The sequence below is a fragment of the Chrysemys picta genome, chromosome 4 (assembly GCF_011386835.1).
Source record: "Chrysemys picta bellii isolate R12L10 chromosome 4, ASM1138683v2, whole genome shotgun sequence".
Taxonomy (NCBI): domain Eukaryota; kingdom Metazoa; phylum Chordata; order Testudines; family Emydidae; genus Chrysemys; species Chrysemys picta.
Genome location: NC_088794.1, coordinates 4,129,975 through 4,150,433, shown reverse-complemented (window position 1 = coordinate 4,150,433; position 20,459 = coordinate 4,129,975). Strand labels below are relative to the sequence as shown.

The 20,459-nt window shown below is 62.0% G+C and overlaps 1 protein-coding gene across 5 annotated transcripts; it reads right to left on the bottom strand.

Annotated features, from left to right (window-relative positions):
• Window positions 1–777: 777 nt before the first annotated feature.
• On the bottom strand, window positions 778–19,903 carry HSD3B7 (hydroxy-delta-5-steroid dehydrogenase, 3 beta- and steroid delta-isomerase 7). 5 transcript variants are annotated; one of them, XR_010600870.1, is made up of 8 exons: window positions 13,371–15,806; window positions 13,097–13,262; window positions 6,491–6,646; window positions 5,702–5,810; window positions 3,445–3,544; window positions 2,999–3,161; window positions 1,654–2,231; window positions 778–1,599 (listed from the first exon to the last, which is right to left on the bottom strand). XR_010600870.1 is itself a non-coding variant. In XM_065594157.1 (7 exons), the coding sequence occupies exons 2-7, from the start codon at window positions 13,254–13,256 to the stop codon at window positions 1,807–1,809; spliced, it is 1,113 nt and encodes a 370-aa protein (XP_065450229.1). In that variant the 5' UTR covers window positions 13,257–13,262; window positions 19,655–19,903; the 3' UTR covers window positions 778–1,806. The 5 variants fall into 5 exon arrangements, 4 of the variants coding, with proteins under 4 accessions (XP_065450229.1, XP_065450228.1, XP_065450230.1 ...); XM_065594157.1 differs by lacking the exon at window positions 13,371–15,806 and adding an exon at window positions 19,655–19,903 and having other exon boundaries at window positions 778–2,231; XM_065594156.1 differs by lacking the exon at window positions 13,371–15,806 and adding an exon at window positions 17,776–17,933 and having other exon boundaries at window positions 778–2,231.
• Between the last annotated feature and the right edge of the window lie 556 nt (window positions 19,904–20,459).

Genomic DNA, 20,459 nt, shown 5'->3' with positions numbered 1-20,459 from the left:
ACCAACAGAGCTGTGGGGGAGCCCAGGCTGGGCTAGCAGGGGCTGTGGGTCAGGAGTGAGGGGCACCGGCAGAGTTGGGGGGGGAGCAGGGCTGGGCTAGCAGGGCAGAGCGGAGGCTGGAAGAGATTTGGACCAAAGTCAAAGCTGTGCAAACAAACCCGGTGCCCTTTGGCCGTGCCCACGCTGTGCCGGGCGGGGGGGGGCGGGTTTCATGTTGCAGGGGGCCGGGGCTGGCAGCCGGAGATAATTACACCCAGGCTTGTTTGGCTGCCACATGGGCCGGGGAGGGATTGGCCGGGGCCCAGTCCCTGCACCACAGCCAGGGCCAGCGTCTGGCTCTCAAGGGGGAAAGTCCCTCTCCCCTTCTCCACCCCCTGAGCCAGCCAGTCCCCTGCCCTGGGGCCGGATGGGGGCCAGCGCCCCCTAGAGGGGACAGACCCCGTGCCCCATTCCCCACCCCGCTGACCCAGCCAGTCCCCTGCCCTGGGGCCGGATGGGGGCCAGCGCCCCCTAGAGGGGACAGACCCCGTGCCCCATTCCCCGCCCCACTGACCCAGCCAGTCCCCTGCCCTGGGGCCGGATGGGGGCCAGCGCCCCCTAGAGGGGACAGACCCTGTGCCCCATTCCCCGCCCCACTGACCCAGCCCGTCCCCTGTCCTGGTGTGGGATGGGGGCCCGCGCCCCCTAGCGGGGACAGGCCCCATGTCCCTTTCCCCGCCCCTGTGAGCCAGCCAATCCCCTTCCGACCCTACAAAAAATAATCTTTTCTCCATTATCAAGTGATCCTTTAACAGTTTAATTAATACATAAGTTACCAGACTTTGCTTGGCACGTCTGTGTGGAATGTGCTGTGGGCTTTAGGCCTCTTCTTATAATTAGTCATAATAAAATAATAATAATAATAATAATAATAGAGGAAATTAATGCTTAGACCAGAGGTATTCACGCGCTGAAGGAAAGCCTGGAGCTGGAGTCCAATGGGGAATGGACTCCAATCCAAGAGGTCTAATACGTGGGTTGGCCTCCAGGGAGCATGGAGTCCAGGCTGGTGGCCAATACATAGGTTGGAAAGAAATCCCGGAGCAGGATCTCCATGGAGAATGGAGTCCAGGAGCCAGATTTCTTGAGTAGGATCCGGGTCCAGCTGTCTGACCCACCTCTGCGATGACATGGGGCTGGGGGGGGGGGGGGGAGGACTCCATGTCCAGATCCCTTTAGGGTAGAGCTGGTTCCTCCCCAGAAGTGCACTGGGGATCTAGACCAAAGCACCAGGGTGGTAACAAAATCCAGATCTGGATCCATTTGCAATCAGAGCGGGATGGTCTGCAGGAATGCACTGGGGGGGAGCAAAACCTGGATTCCGGGAGTGGATCACAGATCTGGATCCCAAGGAAACCGGGTCGCGGTGTGCTGGGATGAGACAAGACCTGGACTGGCCAATGCCTCTGCACTGAGGTGCACAGGCTGGCAGCAAAACCCGGATCCGGAATCCATCTCCATGGAGCCAGATTCACTGGAAGGATGTAGGTAGGATCAGAGCAAAACCCGGATCCGGATTCCCCCATCCCCTGCTCTGACAGCCATGGGATGGAGCAAAACCTGGATCCGGATTCCCCCATCCCCTGCTCTGACAGCCACGGGATGGAGCAAAACCGGATCCGGATTCCCACATCCCCTGGCACTGGCGGGTTGGAACAACACCTGGATCTGGATTCCTCTCTCCGGAGCTGGATTCATTGCAAAGAAACATGCAGGCTGGAACCAAGGCCCAGCTGCTCAGTTCCCCACTATCTGGCTCCACCGGCTCTACTTCCCCGCCTCTCTCTGGGCGTCGACCTCCTGGATCCAGGCCACAGTGCGGGCTCGGCTCTCCTCCCAGGTGTAGAGAGGCTGGTAGCCGAAGTGGCGCTGGGCCTTGTCCGTCTGCACCGTGAAGGTGGTGCTGGCCACGGCCAGGGTGTACGGGTTGAGCAGGGGGGCGTAGGAAAAGAAGGGCCGGAGAAGCCGCCGGAGGAGGTTGTTGGCCAGGGCCAGGCAACGCAGGAGCCAGTGGGGCACGACGGGCTGGGAGCCCAGGAGGCGGAAGCCGCAGGAGGCCAGGATCTCCATGTTAAAGTCCTCGTAGCTCTTGTAGGGGGAGGCGTCGTAGCAGAAGTAGACCTGGCCCGCGATGGCCGCCGGGGCATCCTGCATCTGCCGCGCCACCAGCACATGCATCCAGGCCACGTTGCCTGCAGGGAAGACAAAGGGGGGGGGTGTCAAACACCCAGCCCTGATCCGCCCTGCGCTCACCTCCGCCCTCCCCCCTCCTCCCAAGGTCAATCTCCCCTCGTTTGTCCAGGAATTCAATCCCGCGTGTGAGCTGCAGCCACTAGATGGCGACATCGCTCAGACACACACACCACCCCAATCTCCTCCAGCACGGGGCAGTGTTACACACACACAATCCCGCCTCCAGACCAAGCCCCATTTTCACAGTCTCCCTGCGTCCACATGCACAAACCACACACCCCTCGCCCCCCACCAAGGAGTATTAGCAGAGCTGGGGGCTGGGGATCTGGGCTAGCAGGGACTGCGGGTCAGGAGTGAGGGGCACCGGCAGAGCTGGGGGGGCAGGGCTGGGCTGGCAGGGGGCTGTGGGTCGGGAGTGAGGGGCAACGGCAGGGTTAGGCAGGGGAGCTGGGCTGGGCTAGGCTAGCAGGGGGCTGTGGGTCGGGAGTGAGGGGCACTGGCAGGGCTGGGGGGGGCAGGGCTGGGCTAGCAGGGGCTGCGGGTCGGGAGTGAGGGGCACTGGCAGAGCTGGGGGGGCAGGGCTGGGCTGGCAGGGGGCTGCGGGTCGGGAGTGAGGGGCACCGGCAGAGCTGTGGGGGGCCCAGGGCTGGACTAGCAGGGGCTGCGGGTCGGGAATGAGGGGCACTGGCAGGGCTGGGCAGGGGGGCTGGGCTAGGCTAGCAGGGGGCTGCGGGTCGGGAGTGAGGGGCATCGGGTTGTCACTCACCCACGTAGACCCGGCCGTGCTCGGTGCTGACGGGAATGGCCCGGAGCAGCCTCCGTCCCGTCTGCAGCCCCTTCTCGTAGAATTCCTTCATTAGCGGGTGTTTCTCCCCATAGATCCCCGTGGGGCGCAGGGCGCAGGTCACCAGCCACCGGCCACCCCCCAGCTGTGGGCAGACAGGGGGGTGAGTGCCCGGACGCCTGGGTCCCATCCCCTCACTCCCCGGAGGCTGGGTGTTCTGTGTGATGCCGTCCTGGACCCCTGGGTCCCATTCCCAATCACAATCTCTCTTCCCCTCCCCCGCCCCGATGGCTGCAGAGTCCTTAGTGGGCTTGTCCCGGATGCCTGGGTCCCATTTCCTCCCTCCCGTGGGGTTGTGGGGCAGGGAATGCAGAGCTCCGCCGGGGTGCTCTCCCCCATCCCAGGGGCTGTGCCAGGGGGCTACTTACAGGTGTCCCATTGGCCTCGATGACCATGCGCTCGGCCTGCGCCTTGCTCAGGGGGTATGGCTGCTCGTGCTGGGCATCATAGGCCGAGTCCTCATTCCCCCTGCAACGGGCGAGACACAGGCGCTCAGGGGCAGTGCCACTTCCTTCCTGCCTTTCCCCTTTCCAGGATCCCACCGCCCCCACCATCCCTCTGCTCTGAGCTCTGGCAGTCCCCGCCCCCCTCCCCTTAAGCCATTCTGCGATCCCACCACCCCAGCCTCTCCCCCTCCGGTATTCCCCCCCCCCCGGAATCCCCCAGCCAGCTCCGAGCAATGGAGGGATATTGGAACAACCCCCAGCCAGCGCTGGATGGCACCTGCTGTCCCCAGCCACCCACATCTGGAGGGGACACGCTGGAGGTGTGTGCAAGCAACAAAAACACAAGCACAGCTGCTTGCCGCCTGAAAAGCTTCAGGATATGGAAACAGGACCCAGGCATCCGGGCTGGCAGACAGACGTAGCCCGGGCAGCGGGGGGAGGGGAAGGGGGGGGCAGGGAGACAAAGATGGGGAATGGGACCCAGGCGTCCGGGACAGCAGTGAAAGGCGTCACAGCTCAACGTGCCCGCTGCCTGCAGTGTGTTTGTTTCATGTGGTGGTTGCCATGGGGCTGGGGTGGGAACCCTGAGGGAAGCCCTGGGTGGGGCTGGAAACAACTGACGCTGGGTGGGAGCCAGAGACCGCAGGCAGGGAGGGGTGGGGAGTCGTGGAATCCTAGAGTCACAGAACCTCGAGAGGTTGTCTAGTCCAGGGCCCTGCACTCATGCCAGGATTAAGGATTAGCTAGACCAGTGGTTCCCAAATCGGGGTTCAGGAACCCTTCGGGGTGCTCGAAATGTATCAGGAGGTTCTCAGAAACAATTGGGTAACGGCGGACGGAGCCGTCCCTGAGGACCCCGGACGCGGGGGGCGGCAGCCCGAGCCCCGTGACCACGACTTCCTGGCAGAACAAGTTTAAGCTTCGTTATAGTCGGGTGAAGTTTTCTTGGACTGCTCAGGACCCGAATGCTTGTGGGGGGACCTTTTCATTGAGCTGGCTTCTTAAATACCTTCCTGCGGTTTCGCGTCTGATACTCCCTGATAAAACACGGAGGAGGCTTAATCGAAGTGATAGGAGCTACCGAAGTGAAATCCGGGAAGAGTGTTGCCGTTTTCATCATGTGAGAACATTAATAATGGAATGATCAAGAATACTGTAATCACAACTAGTGTGTAATCCGCGTACCACGTTATTTCCAAGCTCACTGCTTCTATCATTTATGCTCAGGTAAGGGAGAAAATCCCTGGAAATATTCGTTTTTAGGAGGGGGTTTGCGAGAGTTGATATTTTCGTGAAAGGGGGTTTGCGGATTGTTAGGGATGGTCTAGATCAGCGGTTCTCAAACCTTGACAGGACTGGAAGGGACCTCGAGAGGTCGTCTAGTCCAGTCCCCTGCACTCATGGGACTAAGTATTATCTAGACCATCCCTGGCAGGTGTTTGTCCAACCTGCTCTTAAAAATCCCCAATGATGGAGATTCCACAACCTCCCTGGGCAATTTATTCCAGTGTTTAACCATCCTGACAGTTAGGAGTTTTTCCTAATGTCCAACCTAAACCACCCTTGCTACAATTTAAGCCCATTGCTTCTTGTCCTATCCTCAGAGGTTAAGAACAATTCTTCTCCCTCCTCCTTGTAACAACCTTTTATGTACTTGAAAACTGTTCTCATGTCCCCTCTCAGTCTTCTCATCTCCAGACTAAACAAACCCAATTCTTTCAATCTTCCCTCACAGCTCATGGTTTCTAGACCTTGAATCATTTTTCTTCATCTTCTCTGGACTTTCTCCAATTTGTCCACATCTTTCCTAAAATGTGGCACCCAGAACTGGACACAATACTCCAGTTGAGGCCTAATCAGTGCGGAGTAGAGCGGAAGAATTACTTCTCGTGTCTTGCTCACAACACTCCTGTTAATACAGCCCAGAAGGATGTTTGCTTTTTTGCAACAGCGTTACACTGTTGACTCATATTTAGCTTGTGATCCAGTCTGACCCCCAGATCCCTTTCTGCAGTTCTGCTTCCTAGGCAGTCATTTCCTGTTTTGCACGTGTGCAACTGATTGTTCCTTCCTAAGGATGAGGGCCTTTAACTCCTAGGACGCCTGGGTTCTCTCCCTAGCTCTGGGAGGGGAGTGGAGTCTAGAGGGTTAGAGCAGGGGAAGCCAGGTGCCTGGGTACCTGTAGAAGGGATCCCCCTTGGTGTTGGGGCCAACAACCTCCATGCTGCTGGTGTAGATCAGATACTGGGTCCCATGCTCGATGCAGGCATCAATCACGTTCTTGGTCCCTGGAGGTGGGGGGGGAGAGGAAAACAAGGGATTAATCAGGTATCTGAGCGTCCCCAACTCTGCCTGGTGGGAGAGCCTTCTCCACCGCAACCCAACCCCTGCCCCAGGTGCCGGAGCAGCCGGGGAGTGGGGGCTGGGAGCCAGGACTCTACCCTAGCTCTGTACCTCAGTTTCCCTTCTGCACCTACATTCTCCAGCTCTGGAATCATTGGCTGTTACTCAGAAGAGGTGGATCAGGCTCGTGTGGGAGCCAGGACACGCCTCGTGGGTCCCCCCGGATTCACTCACCCACCCGGTAGCGTGACTTGTGTTTGGTAAACAGGTGGCAGATGCATCACCTGCAGCCGCTTCCCTCTTCAGTCCCTTGGCTGTGTGAGAGGGATTTTCCGAAGCTCAGGGCTTTTCCAGCGGAAACCTGGAAGCGGGACAGACGGCCCAAGCCAAGAGCAGCGGAGTCACTCAGAGGAGACATTCAGGGTTGCAGTCCCAGGCTCAGCCTGAACGGGGTGTTGGCTGTTGGGAGGAGGGTGTTCCCGGCTACCCCAGAGCCAGCAGGGGGCGCTATCGGGAGAGAGGCAGGAACGCTGGCTGCCCGGGGAGAGCGCCCCCGGCCGAGCTCCCTGCAGCAAAGCGCCCCCCTAGCCACGTGCGCTGCCCCAGCCCCAGCCGCTTCCCATACCGTGAACGTTCACCTCTGTGATCTTCTCGGGTGGGACCCTGCCCCACACGTCCACCAAGCTGGCTGCGTGGATCACCACGTCCGCCCCCTTCACGGCAGCCCCAACGTCCGTGGGGCTACTGATGTCCCCCAAGATCAGGGTCACCTTCACCTTGTCTGAAACAGAGATACAGAGCCCCGGTGAGAGGGCTTGAAGTGCGGCGGGGGGTTGGAGCCGGGACTCCCGGGTTCTCTCCCCAGCTCTGGGCGGGGAGTGGGGTCTAGTGGGTTAGAGCAGGGGGGGCTAGAAGCCAGGACGCCTGGGTTCTCTCCCCAACTCTGGGAGGGGAGTGAGGTCTAGTGGTTAGAGCAGGAGGGGCTGGGAGCCAGGACGCCTGGGTTCTCTCCTGGCTCTGGGAGCAGAGTGGGGTCACTTCTTTTACTGGTATCTTGACTGTCACCGATCCTCTTTCCTGCCAGCTGGGCGGGGTGTCACCCGGCTCCCATCCAGTGCCAGCCCCGCCCCACATTCCTGTCTGTCCCCCCCCGCCCCCATGCGTGTCTCTCCCTCCCAGCCTTCCAGCTGCTTCCTCGGCCTTCACAGGAAGGAGCCGTTCCTCTGGACCACACCACATTGTCCGATAGAAACCACCAGCTGGAAACAGACAGTGGCACGTCCTCCAGCAGAGAGAGGATCACGCAAACACGGGAGTTTTGGGAAATGGGACACGGGCCCTTTCCCCACTAGGGGGCGCCAGCTCCCATCCAGCCCCAGGCGGGGACTGGCTGGCTCAGGGGGGCAGGGAATGGGGCACAGGGCCTGTCCCCACTAGGGGGCGCTGGCTCCGATCTGGCCCCAGGGCGGGGACTGGCTGGCTCAGGGGGGCAGGGAATGGGGCACAGGGCCTGTCCCCACTAGGGGGCGCTGGCTCCGATCTGGCCCCAGGGTGGGGATTGGCTGGCTCAGGGAGCTTGGGGGGTGGATCCAAGGCCCAGATGAAAGGTGATTTCTCAACTATGTTTTCGCAGAAAAACTCGATTCCCTGTTTAATTGACTCCAGTCAGGAATCCAGTGGAAACGCTCCAGGCATCTAGAACCGGATCAGTGATTAATATATCCCATGGAGCAAAGCAGCTTCGAAAGCCAATTTCTTCCAATGAAAAAGTTTCCTAATAAATAGCCCTGTCGGTGCCCCTCACTCCCGACCCACAGCCCCTGCCAGCCCAGCCCTGGGCTCCCCCCCAGCTCTGCCGGTGCCCCTCACTCCCGACCCGCAGCCCCTGCCAGCCCAGCCCTGGGCTCCCCCCCCAGCTCTGCCGGTGCCCCTCACTCCCGACCCGCAGCCCCTGCCAGCCCAGCCCTGCCCCCCCCCTCAGCTCTGCCGGCGCCCCTCACTCCCGACCCACAGCCCCTGCCAGCCCAGCCCTGCCCCCCCCAGCTCTGCCAGTGCCCCTCACTCCCGACCCGCAGCCCCTGCCAGCCCAGCCCTGCCCCCCCCCCCGCTCTGCCAGTGCCCCTCACTCCCGACCCGCAGCCCCTGCCAGCCCAGCCCTACCCCCCCCCCAGCTCTGCCGGTGCCCCTCACTCCCGACCCGCAGCCCCCTGCTAGCCCAGCCCTGCCCCCCCCAGCTCTGCCGGTGCCCCTCACTCCCGACCCACAGCCCCTGCCAGCCCAGCCCTGGTCTGCACCCCTATTTCCGCTGGTGCTCCCCTACCAGCTCTCTCTCTTTGGACAGGGGATGGCGGGCCCAGGATTCCAGTTATGCTGGGCTGTTGCCAAGATGAACGAATCCAGGGCCTGGCCCAAGACATAAATATCGGGGCCCAGCCAGCTCAGGATCTCATCCATTCTGCTGACAGCGTCTGGGAGCCGTTCCTGTGTGGGAGCAGCTCTCAGATGGGTCAGGCACCAGGCGAGAGCTGACCACACAGCGTGGGTGCTGCGGGAAACCAAATAGACTCTCATTCCACGTGCGCTAAACACAAGTCTCCACTCCCCTCCCGGAGCTGGGAGAGAACCCAGGAGTCCTGGCTCCCAGCCCCCCCTGCTCTAACCCACTAGCCCCCACTCCCCTCCCAGAGCTGGGGAGAGAACCCAGGAGTCCTGGCTCCCAGCCCCTCCTGCTCTAACCACTAGACCCCACTGCCCTCCCAGAGCTGGGAGAGAACCCAGGAGTCCTGGGGATTAGTGATGAGCACTCGGGGGCTGGGAGTCAGGACTCCTGGGTTCATACCGGCACTGATGAGTAACCGACGTGCACACATACACAGTACGTGACTTCACGCACACAAAACACAGACACAAACACCCATTGTCCTGGGTTGATCCACAGAGACAGCAGCTAGAGATACGGCCCCTCTGATCCCTCCCGCTGGGGCTATGCCCCCCCCCTCCCCACACACACACACACTCATACTCTGAGATCACGTCTGCATGGAGCCCTCAGATAGGAGCTGGGGCTGGGATGACAAAACGTTACTTCCTTCAGCGTATGTGTCTCTGTGTCCACATGCACTTCCCCCCGCTGGAGGGAATCGGGGCCTTGTGGGTGGGAGACAAAAAGGGAATGGTCTATAATATTTGTATGACCCCCCCCATGCGTACCTCAGTTTCCCTCTGTACTTTGCATGGCTGCCCAGGGCGGGGGGGACAAAAGGATTAACGCTGCTCATGGAACAGCGCAGGAGACGGGGTGGGGAGGGGGAGGACGCCTGGCTGTCTCGGAAGCACTATGGGACGGATTGAAACGGGAAGCTCAGGCGGATTGCGGGGGGGTGAACTCGGCCTGGCCCTGCCTGGAGAACGAGGCCTGAGCTGGGACCGGCAGAGGATAATGTTGGACTCGCCGGGCAGGGCTCGAGGGGCGAAGCAGGGGGGCTGGAGCCCAGACACTCAGTCTCAGAGGCGGGGAGGCTGCAGGGCTGCCCCGAAGGAAGAGTGGGACCCCTTGGGGGTCCGGCCCACTTACAGGGTGCAGCACCAGTCCTGTGTCTCCGGGACAGGTGGTGGCAGGGGTGGGATCCACAATGCACCAGGAGCATTTGGCAAGAAGTGACTTGCGGGCGGTAAAATCAAAGTCAAAGGAAATGGCAGGAGAATGGTGCCTAAGCCCCGCCCGGACAGGGAGCGAGGGGTGAGCGCTGGGAGCTCCTTGATCTGGAGAAGGGAAGGTGCAAGAGGACCCAAAGAGGGGTAACTGGGGAAAGGCCCTGGGATGCCCATTCCGCAGGAAGCCAAGATACCAAATCGTTGCCCCAGTTTACGGGGGTGGGGGAGCAGAGATGCCAACCTCACGGCCGGCGAGAAGTCCTGCACCTTGAACCCGGTCGGCCCTGCGGCCCGGCCCCTCCCTGGTCCCAGAGCGAGAACGGCGGCCGGCCGGGGAAGTTCCCAACGGCCCCACTGCTGCTGTCTGAATTCACCCCTTATAGGAAAAGGCCTCGGGGTGTTCAGAGGACTCAGGGTGTGACGCACACACCCCGCCCTGGCAGCAGAATATCTCCACAAGTGGGGGCCGATGCAGAGCCCACGCCGCTGGAGGCTTCGTTTAATCCGGCCGGGTTGGAGCGACTCTCGGAGAGCCATCCCCACGAGCGTAAAACGTGGCTGGACAGGAAGGCGGGGGAGCCGCCTAGCGCGGGCCGGTTGGCAGATGAGTTTGCAGAGAGTAAGCTGAAGGGGAGTGGGGCACCCCCGTGTGACCCACAAGCAGGCTTCGAGTCAATCCAAACCAGGGGTGACAGCCTACCCGGGCAGGCCTCCTGCAACGCATCTCGCGGGAAGGTGCAACGTTTCTAGGAAAACAAGGCACAGGTGCCCAATGAAATCAGGTTTCCCTGGGACGGAGGCGATCTCTCATCTGCCGCCCAGCCAGGGGGGGCCCAGAGAGCAAACTCTGGGGAGAAAGCTATGGCCCAGCCAGACCCCTTGGGGGCAGGGAGGTAGTGACAGACAGGATCCCACGGCAGGCACCATCTCCTGTTGGACTCCCCTGGACTCAGACTCCTGTGGTCCCCAGTAGGATCAATGGTCAATGGGGAGACCTCCATGGGGTGGAGAGATTCTGGGATGGAGGGAAACCTGGCTTGATAATGGTATAGAGAGAACACTTATAAAGTTTGCAGACGATACCAAGCTGGGAGGGGTTGTGAGTGCTTTGGAGGATAGGATTAAACTTCAAAATGCTCTGGACAAATTGGAGAAATGGTCTGAAGTCAATGGGATGAAATTCAATCAGGACAAATGCAAAGTACTCCACTTAGGAAGGAACAATCAGTTGCACACGTGCAAAATGGGAAATGACTGCCTAGGAAGGAGAACTGCAGAAAGGGATCTGGGGGTCAGAGTGGATCACAAGTTAAATATGAGTCAACAGTGTAACGCTGTTGCAAAAAAAGCAAACATCCTTCTGGGCTGTATTAACAGGAGTGTTGTGAGCAAGACAGGAGAAGTCATTCTTCTGCTCTACTCCGCGCTGATTAGGCCTCAACTGGAGTATTGTGTCCAGTTCTGGGTGCCACATTACAGGAAGGATGTGGACAAATTGGAGGAAGTCCAGAGAAGAGCAACAAAAATTATTCAAGGTCTAGAAAACATGAGTGGTGAGAGAAGATCGAAAAAATTGGGTTTGTTTAGTCTGGAGAAGAGAAGAGAAGACTGAGAGGGGACATGAGAACTGGTTTCAAGTATGTAAAAGGTTGTTACAAGGAGGAAGGAGAAGAATTGTTCTCATTAACCTCTGAGGATAGGACAAGAAGCAATGGGCTTAAACTGCAGCAAGGGAGGTTTAGGTTGGACATTAGGAAAAACTCCTAACTGTCAGGATGGTTAAACACTGGAATAAATTGCCCAGGGAGGTATCCATCTCCATCATTGGGGATTTTTAAGAGCAGGTTGGACAAACACCTGTCAGGGCTGGTCTAGATAATACTTAGTCCCATGAGGGCAGGGGATGGGACTAGACGACCTCTCGAGGTCCCTTCCAGTCCTGTGATTCTATGTTCCAACCCCCTCAAACACTGCAGGGCCGTGGGACCCGGGATAAGGGCCCAGGTGCAGAGTTATTTGCCCCACTGATGGCTCAGATCCCTGGGCAGACACGGGATGGCTCAGGCCGGGGTGGGGGGATTCCCCAGCTTGGACGCCCTCCTCGGGAAGGACAGCGTCACTTCGAGGCACAAGTCAGGCCCCGCGGCCGCGAGCTCAAACCAGGGCTCCGAGCGGAGGAGACACTGAAAGTGGAAACAGCTGAACTAGCAGGGAACGGACGGTTCCTCCCCCGGCTTCGCCTCTAGCTCAGAGGAAAGGCCCCGGAGCCTCAGGACGCCGTCAGCGAGGCCGGCACGTGAGCGGGACCGAGCCCCAGCCAGCTCCGCACGGGAGATGTGAGTCATGCGGGCGTGCCTGCAGCTCGCCGCTGTGACTCGGGGAGCCAGCTCCCGGCGGGACGGCCGAGCCCAGTGGGGTCTGAGCCCCCGGCGCGGCGTGCGGGGGAGACGCGGGCAGGCTCACCCTGGCCGGAGAAGCCCCAGGGAAGGGGAAAGCAGCCAAGAGGCGGTGGCTTGTCACAGAGACACCTGCTCAGAGCGTGACACGGCCCCCGGTGGGTTCCCTTAACCAATCACAGCCCCCCCGGGGTGGGGGGGTGGAGAGGACTCTGCCCTGGGGGTGAGGGCAATGGGGTCCTTGCATGCACACAGCCCCTGAGGGGACCTGCCAATGTTGGGGAGCGCCCTGCGCCCCTGGCCAGCAGAGCCCCAGGAACAGACCTACACTGCTCAAGGGGTCCCTCCCTCTCTTGCCCACAGCTTAGGGGGACGGGCACCCCATGCCAGCTGAGCCATAGGGGGAAGGAGGGTCCCCTGCCCCCCTCGCCAATGAGGGGAGGGGGTCATGGCAGGACCCAGCCCATTTTCACACCCAAAGGTGTCAGGGTGGCAGACGAGTGCTGGGGGCAGAGGGGGCCTTAAAAACTCCCCCTCCCCTCCCCCCGACACCCGGTCTGCATCATCTAACGGAGCAGCCCTACGGGGCTGTCGGCCCCTGAGCTCGATGGATAAGAAACCGAGCTGGGAGGATCTGAAGGTGGCCAGCAGATAACGCGGGCGAGTCTGAACTCCCCCAGAATACGGGTTAACACGCCCCTGCTTGGCTCGGCCTCCGAGGGGTAGAGGAAGGATGAAGGGGGATTTCTTGTAATTTTTTCCAGAATCCCACGTCTGCCTCAGTTTCCCTCTGTACTTTGCATGGCTGCCCCGGGGGGGGGGGGGGGGGGGGGAGGAGAAGGGTTAACGCTGCTGCTGGAGCAGTGAGAGCCGTTAAGGGACTGGTGGAGATTGACGTAGATCTGGAGAGACAACGCTGGCTCCAAGCCTGGTTGGACTCGCCGGGCAGAGCTCAAAGGGCGAAGCGGGGTGGGGGAAATTGGAGCCCCACAGCTCAGCCTAGGAGGTGGGGAGCCCACGGGGCCGACCCTGAAGGCAGAGGGGGGCTCCCTTGGGGGTCTGGCCTACTGGCGGGGTTCCTCCAAGGGACCGGGGTACGGCCCCGTGACTGTCTGAGGGCGTGCCGTCCTGCCCCCTACTGGAGGGAATCGGGAGGGGGGTGGATGGAGGGCACGCCTCACCTGTCCCCAGCTGCCGCAGGGCCGGATCCAGCTGCAGATCGAAGACGCGCACCTCGGCCACGTTGGGCGACCGCTCCACCAGCATCCGCACCAGATGGGAGCCCAGGAACCCGCAGCCGCCCGTCACCAGATAGACCTGCCGGGCCCGGCCCCACTCCATCAGGCCCTATGGGGAGAAGGGAGACAAGCTGGGGGTTAGGCCAGGGGGTGGGTGCCGGGGGGAGCTCAGGCCGCACATGTGTGTGCGGGGGGGAGGGAGAAAGGGTTTGCATACCAATCCTTTCTCTCTGCTCTGGACGCCTGCTTCCCATCCCCCTCGCTCCCTGGGAGATGCGGGGCCCTCTTGAGATGAACCCCCAGCACTGTGGTCCCGGACTCCTGGGTCCCAGCCCTGCCACATCCCGAGCCCTCCCGCCCCCAAAAGGCCTGGGGCCAGATGTCCCCACCCAGGCCCAGACTGAATGACCCCTCTGTGGCAGGTGCCGACTCCCAGGGCTATCATTTACGGCTTTGCTACCCCGGATGCCTGGGTTCCTCCCTCAGGGTTGTGGCTTGTGGGAACCCTGAGCAGACTGGAGAGCAATTTCCTCTCTGACAAAAGGAAAGACAAAGGAAGCCTGTGTGTTCATGAGCCTTTGTCAGTCACCAGGAAGCAAAGCCGCCCTTGAATTTACAACTGGCCAAACCATTCTCCGCATCACAATGAACAACAGGCGAGGACAAGCGGCTGTGGGGCAGGGCACCTAGGGAACAGCTGCACAGCAATGCTGGCTGTACAGGGACGCTGAGATGCAGCCACTTCTGGGGCGGGGCAGCTGGGGAACAGCCGCACAACGCCAAACGGGGACAGTTCACTTGGCACTGAGATGCAGCCACTTTGGGGCGGGGGGCAGCTGTAAGGACTGGGGGGGCTCGGTAGGGGGCACTCTCCCCTGGCAGTCAGGGCATCGCTAGGGGGCGCTGTGCTGCAAGGAGTGGGACAGGAGCTCAGCAGGGGGCGCTCTCCCCTGGCAGCCAGGGCTGGCCACGCTATGGTGTCTCTCAGCCACATGCGTTATTGTTGAGTTTTTATATTGCATTAGCGCCTTAAAGCTACAACACGGCGGGGCCCCGTGGTGCCGGGCGCTGCCCAGACCCACAGCAGGAGCCGGTCCCTGTCCCGAAGGGCTCACAGTCTAACCGGACAAAGGCAGGAACATTCTCCCCCTTTCACAGCTGGGGAAACTGAGGCTCAGAGAGACCCAGGACTTGCGCCAGGGGCACAGGGAGTCTATGGCAGAGGCAGAGACAGAACCCAGGAGTCCGGATCACCCAGCCCAGCACCCTAAGCACAGCTCAGTTCCGGTCTCGATTTCCCAGCAACAGGAAGGCCAGTAAATGAGGGAAACCTGCTTAGGAGAGGGAAATGACAGGGATCGTTTCGTCTTTCCCTGACGCAGGAGAAATTGTCCACCCCTCACTCCCCAAGGAGCCCAGCCAGCCAGGGTCTGCGCTCGGGAAGTGACTGGATGCTGCATGCCAGCCAACTCCATTCCCCCTTTGAGGGCAGAACCCAGGAATCCTGGCTCCCAGCCCCACCTCTATTCCACCTCACCTCTCAGAACAAAGACTAGAACCCAGGAGTCCTGGCTCCCCGCTCACCTGTTCTAACCCACTAGACCCCCCTCCCCTGCCCTGCCCGGCCCGAGCTGGGGATAGAACCCAGGAGTCCTGGCTCCTGCCCCCCGCTGCTCTAACCCACTAACCTCACATGGTGGGAGGGGAGTGCACACCTGCTCTGACGGTTGGCAGCAGGGCACCCAGCCAACTGAGTTGTTTGGATTTAATGGCTGGAAATCATTGCCAGGGGGTGTCCACGGATCACCGCGCACTAACTCAGACTTCAGGTGGTTGACAGGGAGGGATCCACCCCCTCTGGCACTTCAAAACTCATTGCAAGCCCCGGGGTTATTGGGGGGGGGCACCGGCACAGCTGGGGGGGGCCACACAGGTCGGGAGGGAGGGGCACTGGCAGAGCTGAGAGCAGATGGGGTGGATTCTGGCCCAGCCCGGCCCATGGGCCCAGCCCGGTGTCCCGTCTTCTGGAGACAGAAGAGGTTAGATCCATCTCATTCCATGGGCCCAGTCCGGCCGGACGTCCCCACAGCATGCCCGCCGAAAGCCGGGGCTGCACCGCGCCAGGTCGTGCTGATGCCCCTGAGACTAGGTGGGCCAGGTGTTGGCGGTTCTCTGGCCGCCTTCCGGCGGGGAGCGAGACGCTTCCCAGCCCTGCTTTGGAAACCTTGACTCATTACCCAGGGCAGGGCAGCCGGACGTGGGCACACGACAACCAGACGGAGCCGGTCTTGTGAGCCCTCTGTTCTTGGCAAAAATCACAGGTAAATGGCACCTGAGCTCAACTCCCGGCAGCACAGCGCCCCCTAGCGCCGCCCTGGGGCATTGGGGCCAGCCCTGACCGCCAGGGCTCTCATCCTGGTTAGTTCCCAGCCCACAGTAGCTGTTTTCCCATATTGGGCCCTCCTGGGGCCCCCCACCCCCCTTCCAGAGGCAAGTGTCCAAGGTAAAGCAGAGATAAGGGGCTGGCATGGCCATGAGATTAGAACCAGCTCTGCCCTTGGCATGCTGACACCACATAACACGGTCACCCCGGGAGAGAACCACAATCCTGGCTCCCAGCCCCTCCTGCTCTAACCCACCAAACCCCACTCCCCTCCCAGAGCTGGGAAGAGAACCCAGGAGTCCTGGCTCCCAGCCCCTCTGCTCTAACCCACCAGACCCCACTCCCCTCCCAGAGCCAGGGAGAGAACCCAGGAGTCCTGGCTCCCAGCCCCCGCTGCTCTAACTCACTAGACCCCACTCCCCTCCCAGAGCTGCGGATAGAACCCAGGAGTCCTGACTCCCACCCCCTGCTTTAACCCACCAGACCACACTCCCCTCCCTTCCCTTCCCCGAGCTGGGGAAAGAACCCAGGAGTCCTGGCTCCCAGTTCCCCCTCGCTCAAACTCACCAGACCTCACTTCCCTCCCAGCTCTGGGGAAAGAACCCAGGGAGTCCTGGCTCCCAGCCCGCCCCTGCTCAAACGTACCAGACCCCACCTCACTCCCCTCCCAGAATTGGGAACAGAACCAGGAGTCCTGGCTCCTACCCTCCCCCATCCCGAACCCTGGGCCCAGAAGGTGCCCACGCTGTGCTGCCTGACCCCGGCTGAGGGCTGCCCTGCCGCATGGGTGTGACCCGGTCTCATGTAAACAAGTCCAGCCTGACTAGCAGGTGCTAACCCCAGAGCACGTGAGGCCAGCCAGGCTGCCTAGTTCTTAGAGCAGATCTCAGCTCCCAGCCAGTCCCAGAACAGGGGCCAGACACCGGGCTAGATGGGCCCCTGGGGCTGACCCGGGCTGCAGGCTCTGGCAGGGAAGCACCTGTTCTCTCGCTAGCGGGAAGGGCCACGAAGGGGTTAACTGAGGCGAGATGGGAATGGAAAATTTCTCAGACGCTGAATTTGCTCCAGCTTCTACACATCAGAGCAACTGGTGTGTATCCCCCTCCGCTGGAGATGGAACCCAGGAGTCCTGGGTCCCTCCCCCCACCAACTCCAACCCACCAGACCCCACTCTCCCCCCCCCCCCCCCAGAGCCAGGGAGAGAACCCAGGAGTCCCTCCCAGCCCCTCCCTGCTCGGACCACTAGTCCCCACTCCCCTCCCAGAATCGGGAGAGAACCCAGGAGTCCTGCCTCCCAGCCCCCCCTGCTCTAACCCACTAGATCCCACTCCCCTCCCAGAGCTGAGGAGAGAACCCAGGAGTCCTGGCTCCCAGCCCCCCCCTGCACTAACCCACTAGATCCCACTCCCCTCCCAGAGCTGGGAGAGAACCCAGGAGTCCTGGCTCCCAGCCCCCCCTGCTCTAACCCACTAGATCCCACTCCCCTCCCAGAGCTGAGGAGAGAACCCAGGAGTCCTGGCTCCCAGCCCGCCCCTGCACTAACCCACTAGATCCCACTCCCCTCCCAGAGCTGGGAGAGAACCCAGGAGTCCTGGCTCCCAGCCCCCCTTGCTCTAACCCACTAGATCCCACTCCCCTCCCAGAGCTGAGGAGAGAACCCAGGAGTCCTGGCTCCCAGCCCGCCCCTGCACTAACCCACTAGATCCCACTCCCCTCCCAGAGCTGGGAGAGAACCCAGGAGTCCTGGCTCCCAGCCCCCCCTGCTCTAACCCACTAGATCCCACTCCCCTCCCAGAGCCGAGAAGAGAACCCAGGAGTCCGGGTTCCCAGCACCCCCTGCTCTAACCCACTAGACCCCCCTCCCCTCCCAGCGCTGGGAGAGGACCCAGGAGTCCGGGCTCCCAGCACCCCCTGCACTAACCCACTAGATCCCACTTCCCTCCCAGAGCCGGGAGAGAACCCAGGAGTCCTGGCTCCCAGCCCCCCCTGCTCTAACCCACTAGATCCCACTCCCCTCCCAGAGCCAGGGAGAGAACCCAGGAGTCCTGGCTCCCAGCCCCCCCTGCTCTAACCCACTAGATCCACCTCCCAGAACCCAGCAGAGAACCCAGGAGTCCGGGGAGCGCCCAGCCAGGTGCGCAGCTCCCAGCCCCGCACCCCCAGGCCACGTAGCCGGGCAGGCGCGCGCTGAGTGCCGTGCGCAGGTGGCCCCGCAGTGCCGGGGGGAGGGGGGCGGTACCTGATCGGGTCTGGGCTCCCCGGACTCCAGGGTTCCCAGCTGGCCGCTGCTGCGTCCTTGCTCCTGTGACATCCTGCTGCTCTGCGCCCCTCCATGGTGCCGCCGGGAGATGTACTGACAGCTGTCGCCCCGCCCTCCGCCGGCGGGTCCTAGCGCCCGCCCAGCTGCCGCCGGACGCCTGGGTTCTCTCCCGAGCCTTGGGAGAGGAGGGGGATATGGAGCCAGGACTCCTGGGTTCTCTCCCCGACTCTGGGAGGGGAGTGGGGTCTAGTGGGTTAGAGCAGGGGGGCTGGGAGCCAGGACTCCTGGGTTCTATCCCGGCTCTGGGAGGGGGGTGGGGTCTAATGGGTAAAGCAAGGCGGGGGGGCCGGGAGCCAGGACTCCTGGGTTCTCTCCCCAGCTGTGGGAGAGGAGTGGGGTCTAATGGGTAAAGCAAGGCGGGGTGTGGGGAGCCAGGACTCCTGGGTTCTCTCCCCAGCCTTGGGAGAGGAGGGGGATATGGAGCGCGGGTGGGAGCCAGGACTCCTGGGTTCTCTCCCCGACTCTGGGAGAGGAGAGGGATATGGAGCCAGGACTCCTGGGTTCTCTCCCCGACTCTGGGAGGGGAGTGGGGTCTAGTGGGTTAGAGCAGGGGGGCTGGGAGCCAGGACTCCTGGGTTCTATCCCGGCTCTGGGAGGGGGGTGGGGTCTAATGGGTAAAGCAAGGCGGGGGGGCCGGGAGCCAGGACTCCTGGGTTCTCTCCCCAGCTGTGGGAGGAGTGGGGTCTAATGGGTAAAGCAAGGCGGGGTGTGGGGAGCCAGGACTCCTGGGTTCTCTCCCCAGCCCTGGGAGAGGAGGGGAATATGGAGCGAGCGGGAGCCAGGACTCCTGGTTCTATTCCCCTTTTTCCCTAGATTCTGTAGGTGCTCGCTGGGCGGCCCCAGCATCTCCCACCTCGCAGCGAGAACCTAGAACCTGTTCCCCCATCCTCACCCCCCAGGGCACCCCACCGAGCCGACACCCCCTAGTGGGGCAGGGCCCCCAAGTCCCAGACCCCACTCCCTCAGCCCGCCCCCTGGAGGGGAAAGGGCTCATGCCCCATCTTTCTAGTCTCTGGGTTCATGTGGGGTGCACAAGCTGGGGGGGACCCCAGCGGCGTGGGGAGCGAGGCCGGGGGGAGGAACCCCACGTGCAGGGGCAACTGGACCCATTCAAGTTCCAGACTGGGGTCGCCTGTCGTCCCCCCCCAACCACTACCTCTTTCAGCCCCGTGACTGACAGGTCCTTTTTCCGCTATGCAGAACCACTTCCCTATTCCCAGCACCTCACCGGATCTGGGGCGGGGGGGCTGCGCCCCCCCCCCCCACCTGCCCCAGAGGTGCTTAGAAATGCACCGAGCGCCCCCTTGTGGCCAATGGGCAGCAGCCCAGCTGTGTCACTTACTGGATTTAAAATAATATCACAGCGGTAGGGGAAGCTGAGTGGGGTTAAGTGTAGGGTGGGGAGGAAGAACCCAGGAGCCCTGGCTCCCAGCCCCTCCTGCTCTAACCACTAGCCCCCACTCCCCTCCCAGAGCCAGGGATAGAACCCAGGAGTCCTGGCTCCCAGCCCCTCCTGCTCTAACCACTAGCCCCCACTCCCCTCCCAGAGCCAGGGATAGAACCCAGGAGTCCTGGCTCCCAACCCCTCCTGCTCTAACCACTAGCCCCCACTCCCCTCCCAGAGCCAGGGATAGAACCCAGGAGTCCTGGCTCCCAGCTCCCCCTGCTCTAACCCCCTAGACCCCATTCCCCTCCCCGTGCAGGGAGTGGTGGCAGTACCCGTTCCAGCAGGGATCCCCCAGCTCCAGCCCCACAGGGGCTCCGTGCCAGCACAGGGCAGAGCCGGCTGGATTCTTACCTTACCGGCCTGCGCTGCTCCCCAGCAGGAGGTGACGCAAGGAGCCGGTAACCAGACCCCCCTGGTTCCTCTTTCACACCCTGAGACACTTTCGCTTGCAAACCTCTGGGCTCGCCAGCCAGTCCCGGTGCCTGTCTGTCACCAGCAGGGCGTGGGCGGGTATCGGGGTGAGCTCTTGTGCCAGATCAGAGCCAGCGCCCCCTAGGGGGGAAAAGGCCCTGGCCCTTTCCCCACCCCCCAGACCCAGCCAGTCCCCCTTCCTGGGGCTGGATTGGGGCTGGTGCCCCCTAGAGGGGAAGTCCCCATGTCCCATTCCTGCCCCCCTGAGCAAGCCAGTCTCCTGGCCTGGGGCTGGATCAAGGCCAGTGCCCCCTAGAGCAGGGGTGGGCAAACTATGGGCAGCATGGTAAGGGGGCACAGAGTGGGGGGCTTGGCTAGAGGGCAGTGGAGTTCAGGGTGGTGGTCAGGGGGCAGGGGTGTGGACAGGGGTTGGGGCAGGGAACAGAGGGTTGAATGGGGGCAGGAGTCCCAGGGGGCCAGTCAGGAAGGAGAGGGGGTTGGATGGGGTGGCAGGGGTTCCGGGGGAGTCAGGGGACAGGGAGAAGAGGTGGTTGGATGGGGCAGGGGTCCCGGGGGGGGGGGGGGGCATCAGGAATGAGAGGAGGAGTTTGATGGGGCGGCGGGAGTCCGGGGATGGTCAGGGGACAGGGAGGTGTGGATGGGGCAGGAGTCCCGGAGGGGGGGCAGATAGGCGGTGGGGGCCCCCTCCCCTAACCGGCCCGCCATACAATTTCCGAAACGCAAT

Excerpts from the sequence above, each read along its gene's own strand:
- HSD3B7 (XM_065594154.1), bottom strand. The coding sequence starts at position 13,598 with ATGATAGCCCTGGGAGTCGGCACCTGCCACAGAGGGGTCATTCAGTCT. Across the intron at positions 13,263-13,370 it reads AGAGCAGAGAGAAAGGATTG|GGCCTGATGGAGTGGGGCCG; the intron begins GTATGCAAACCC and ends TTCTCCCCATAG. Across the intron at positions 3,162-3,444 it reads TCGAGGCCAATGGGACACCT|CTGGGGGGTGGCCGGTGGCT; the intron begins GTAAGTAGCCCC and ends GTCTGCCCACAG.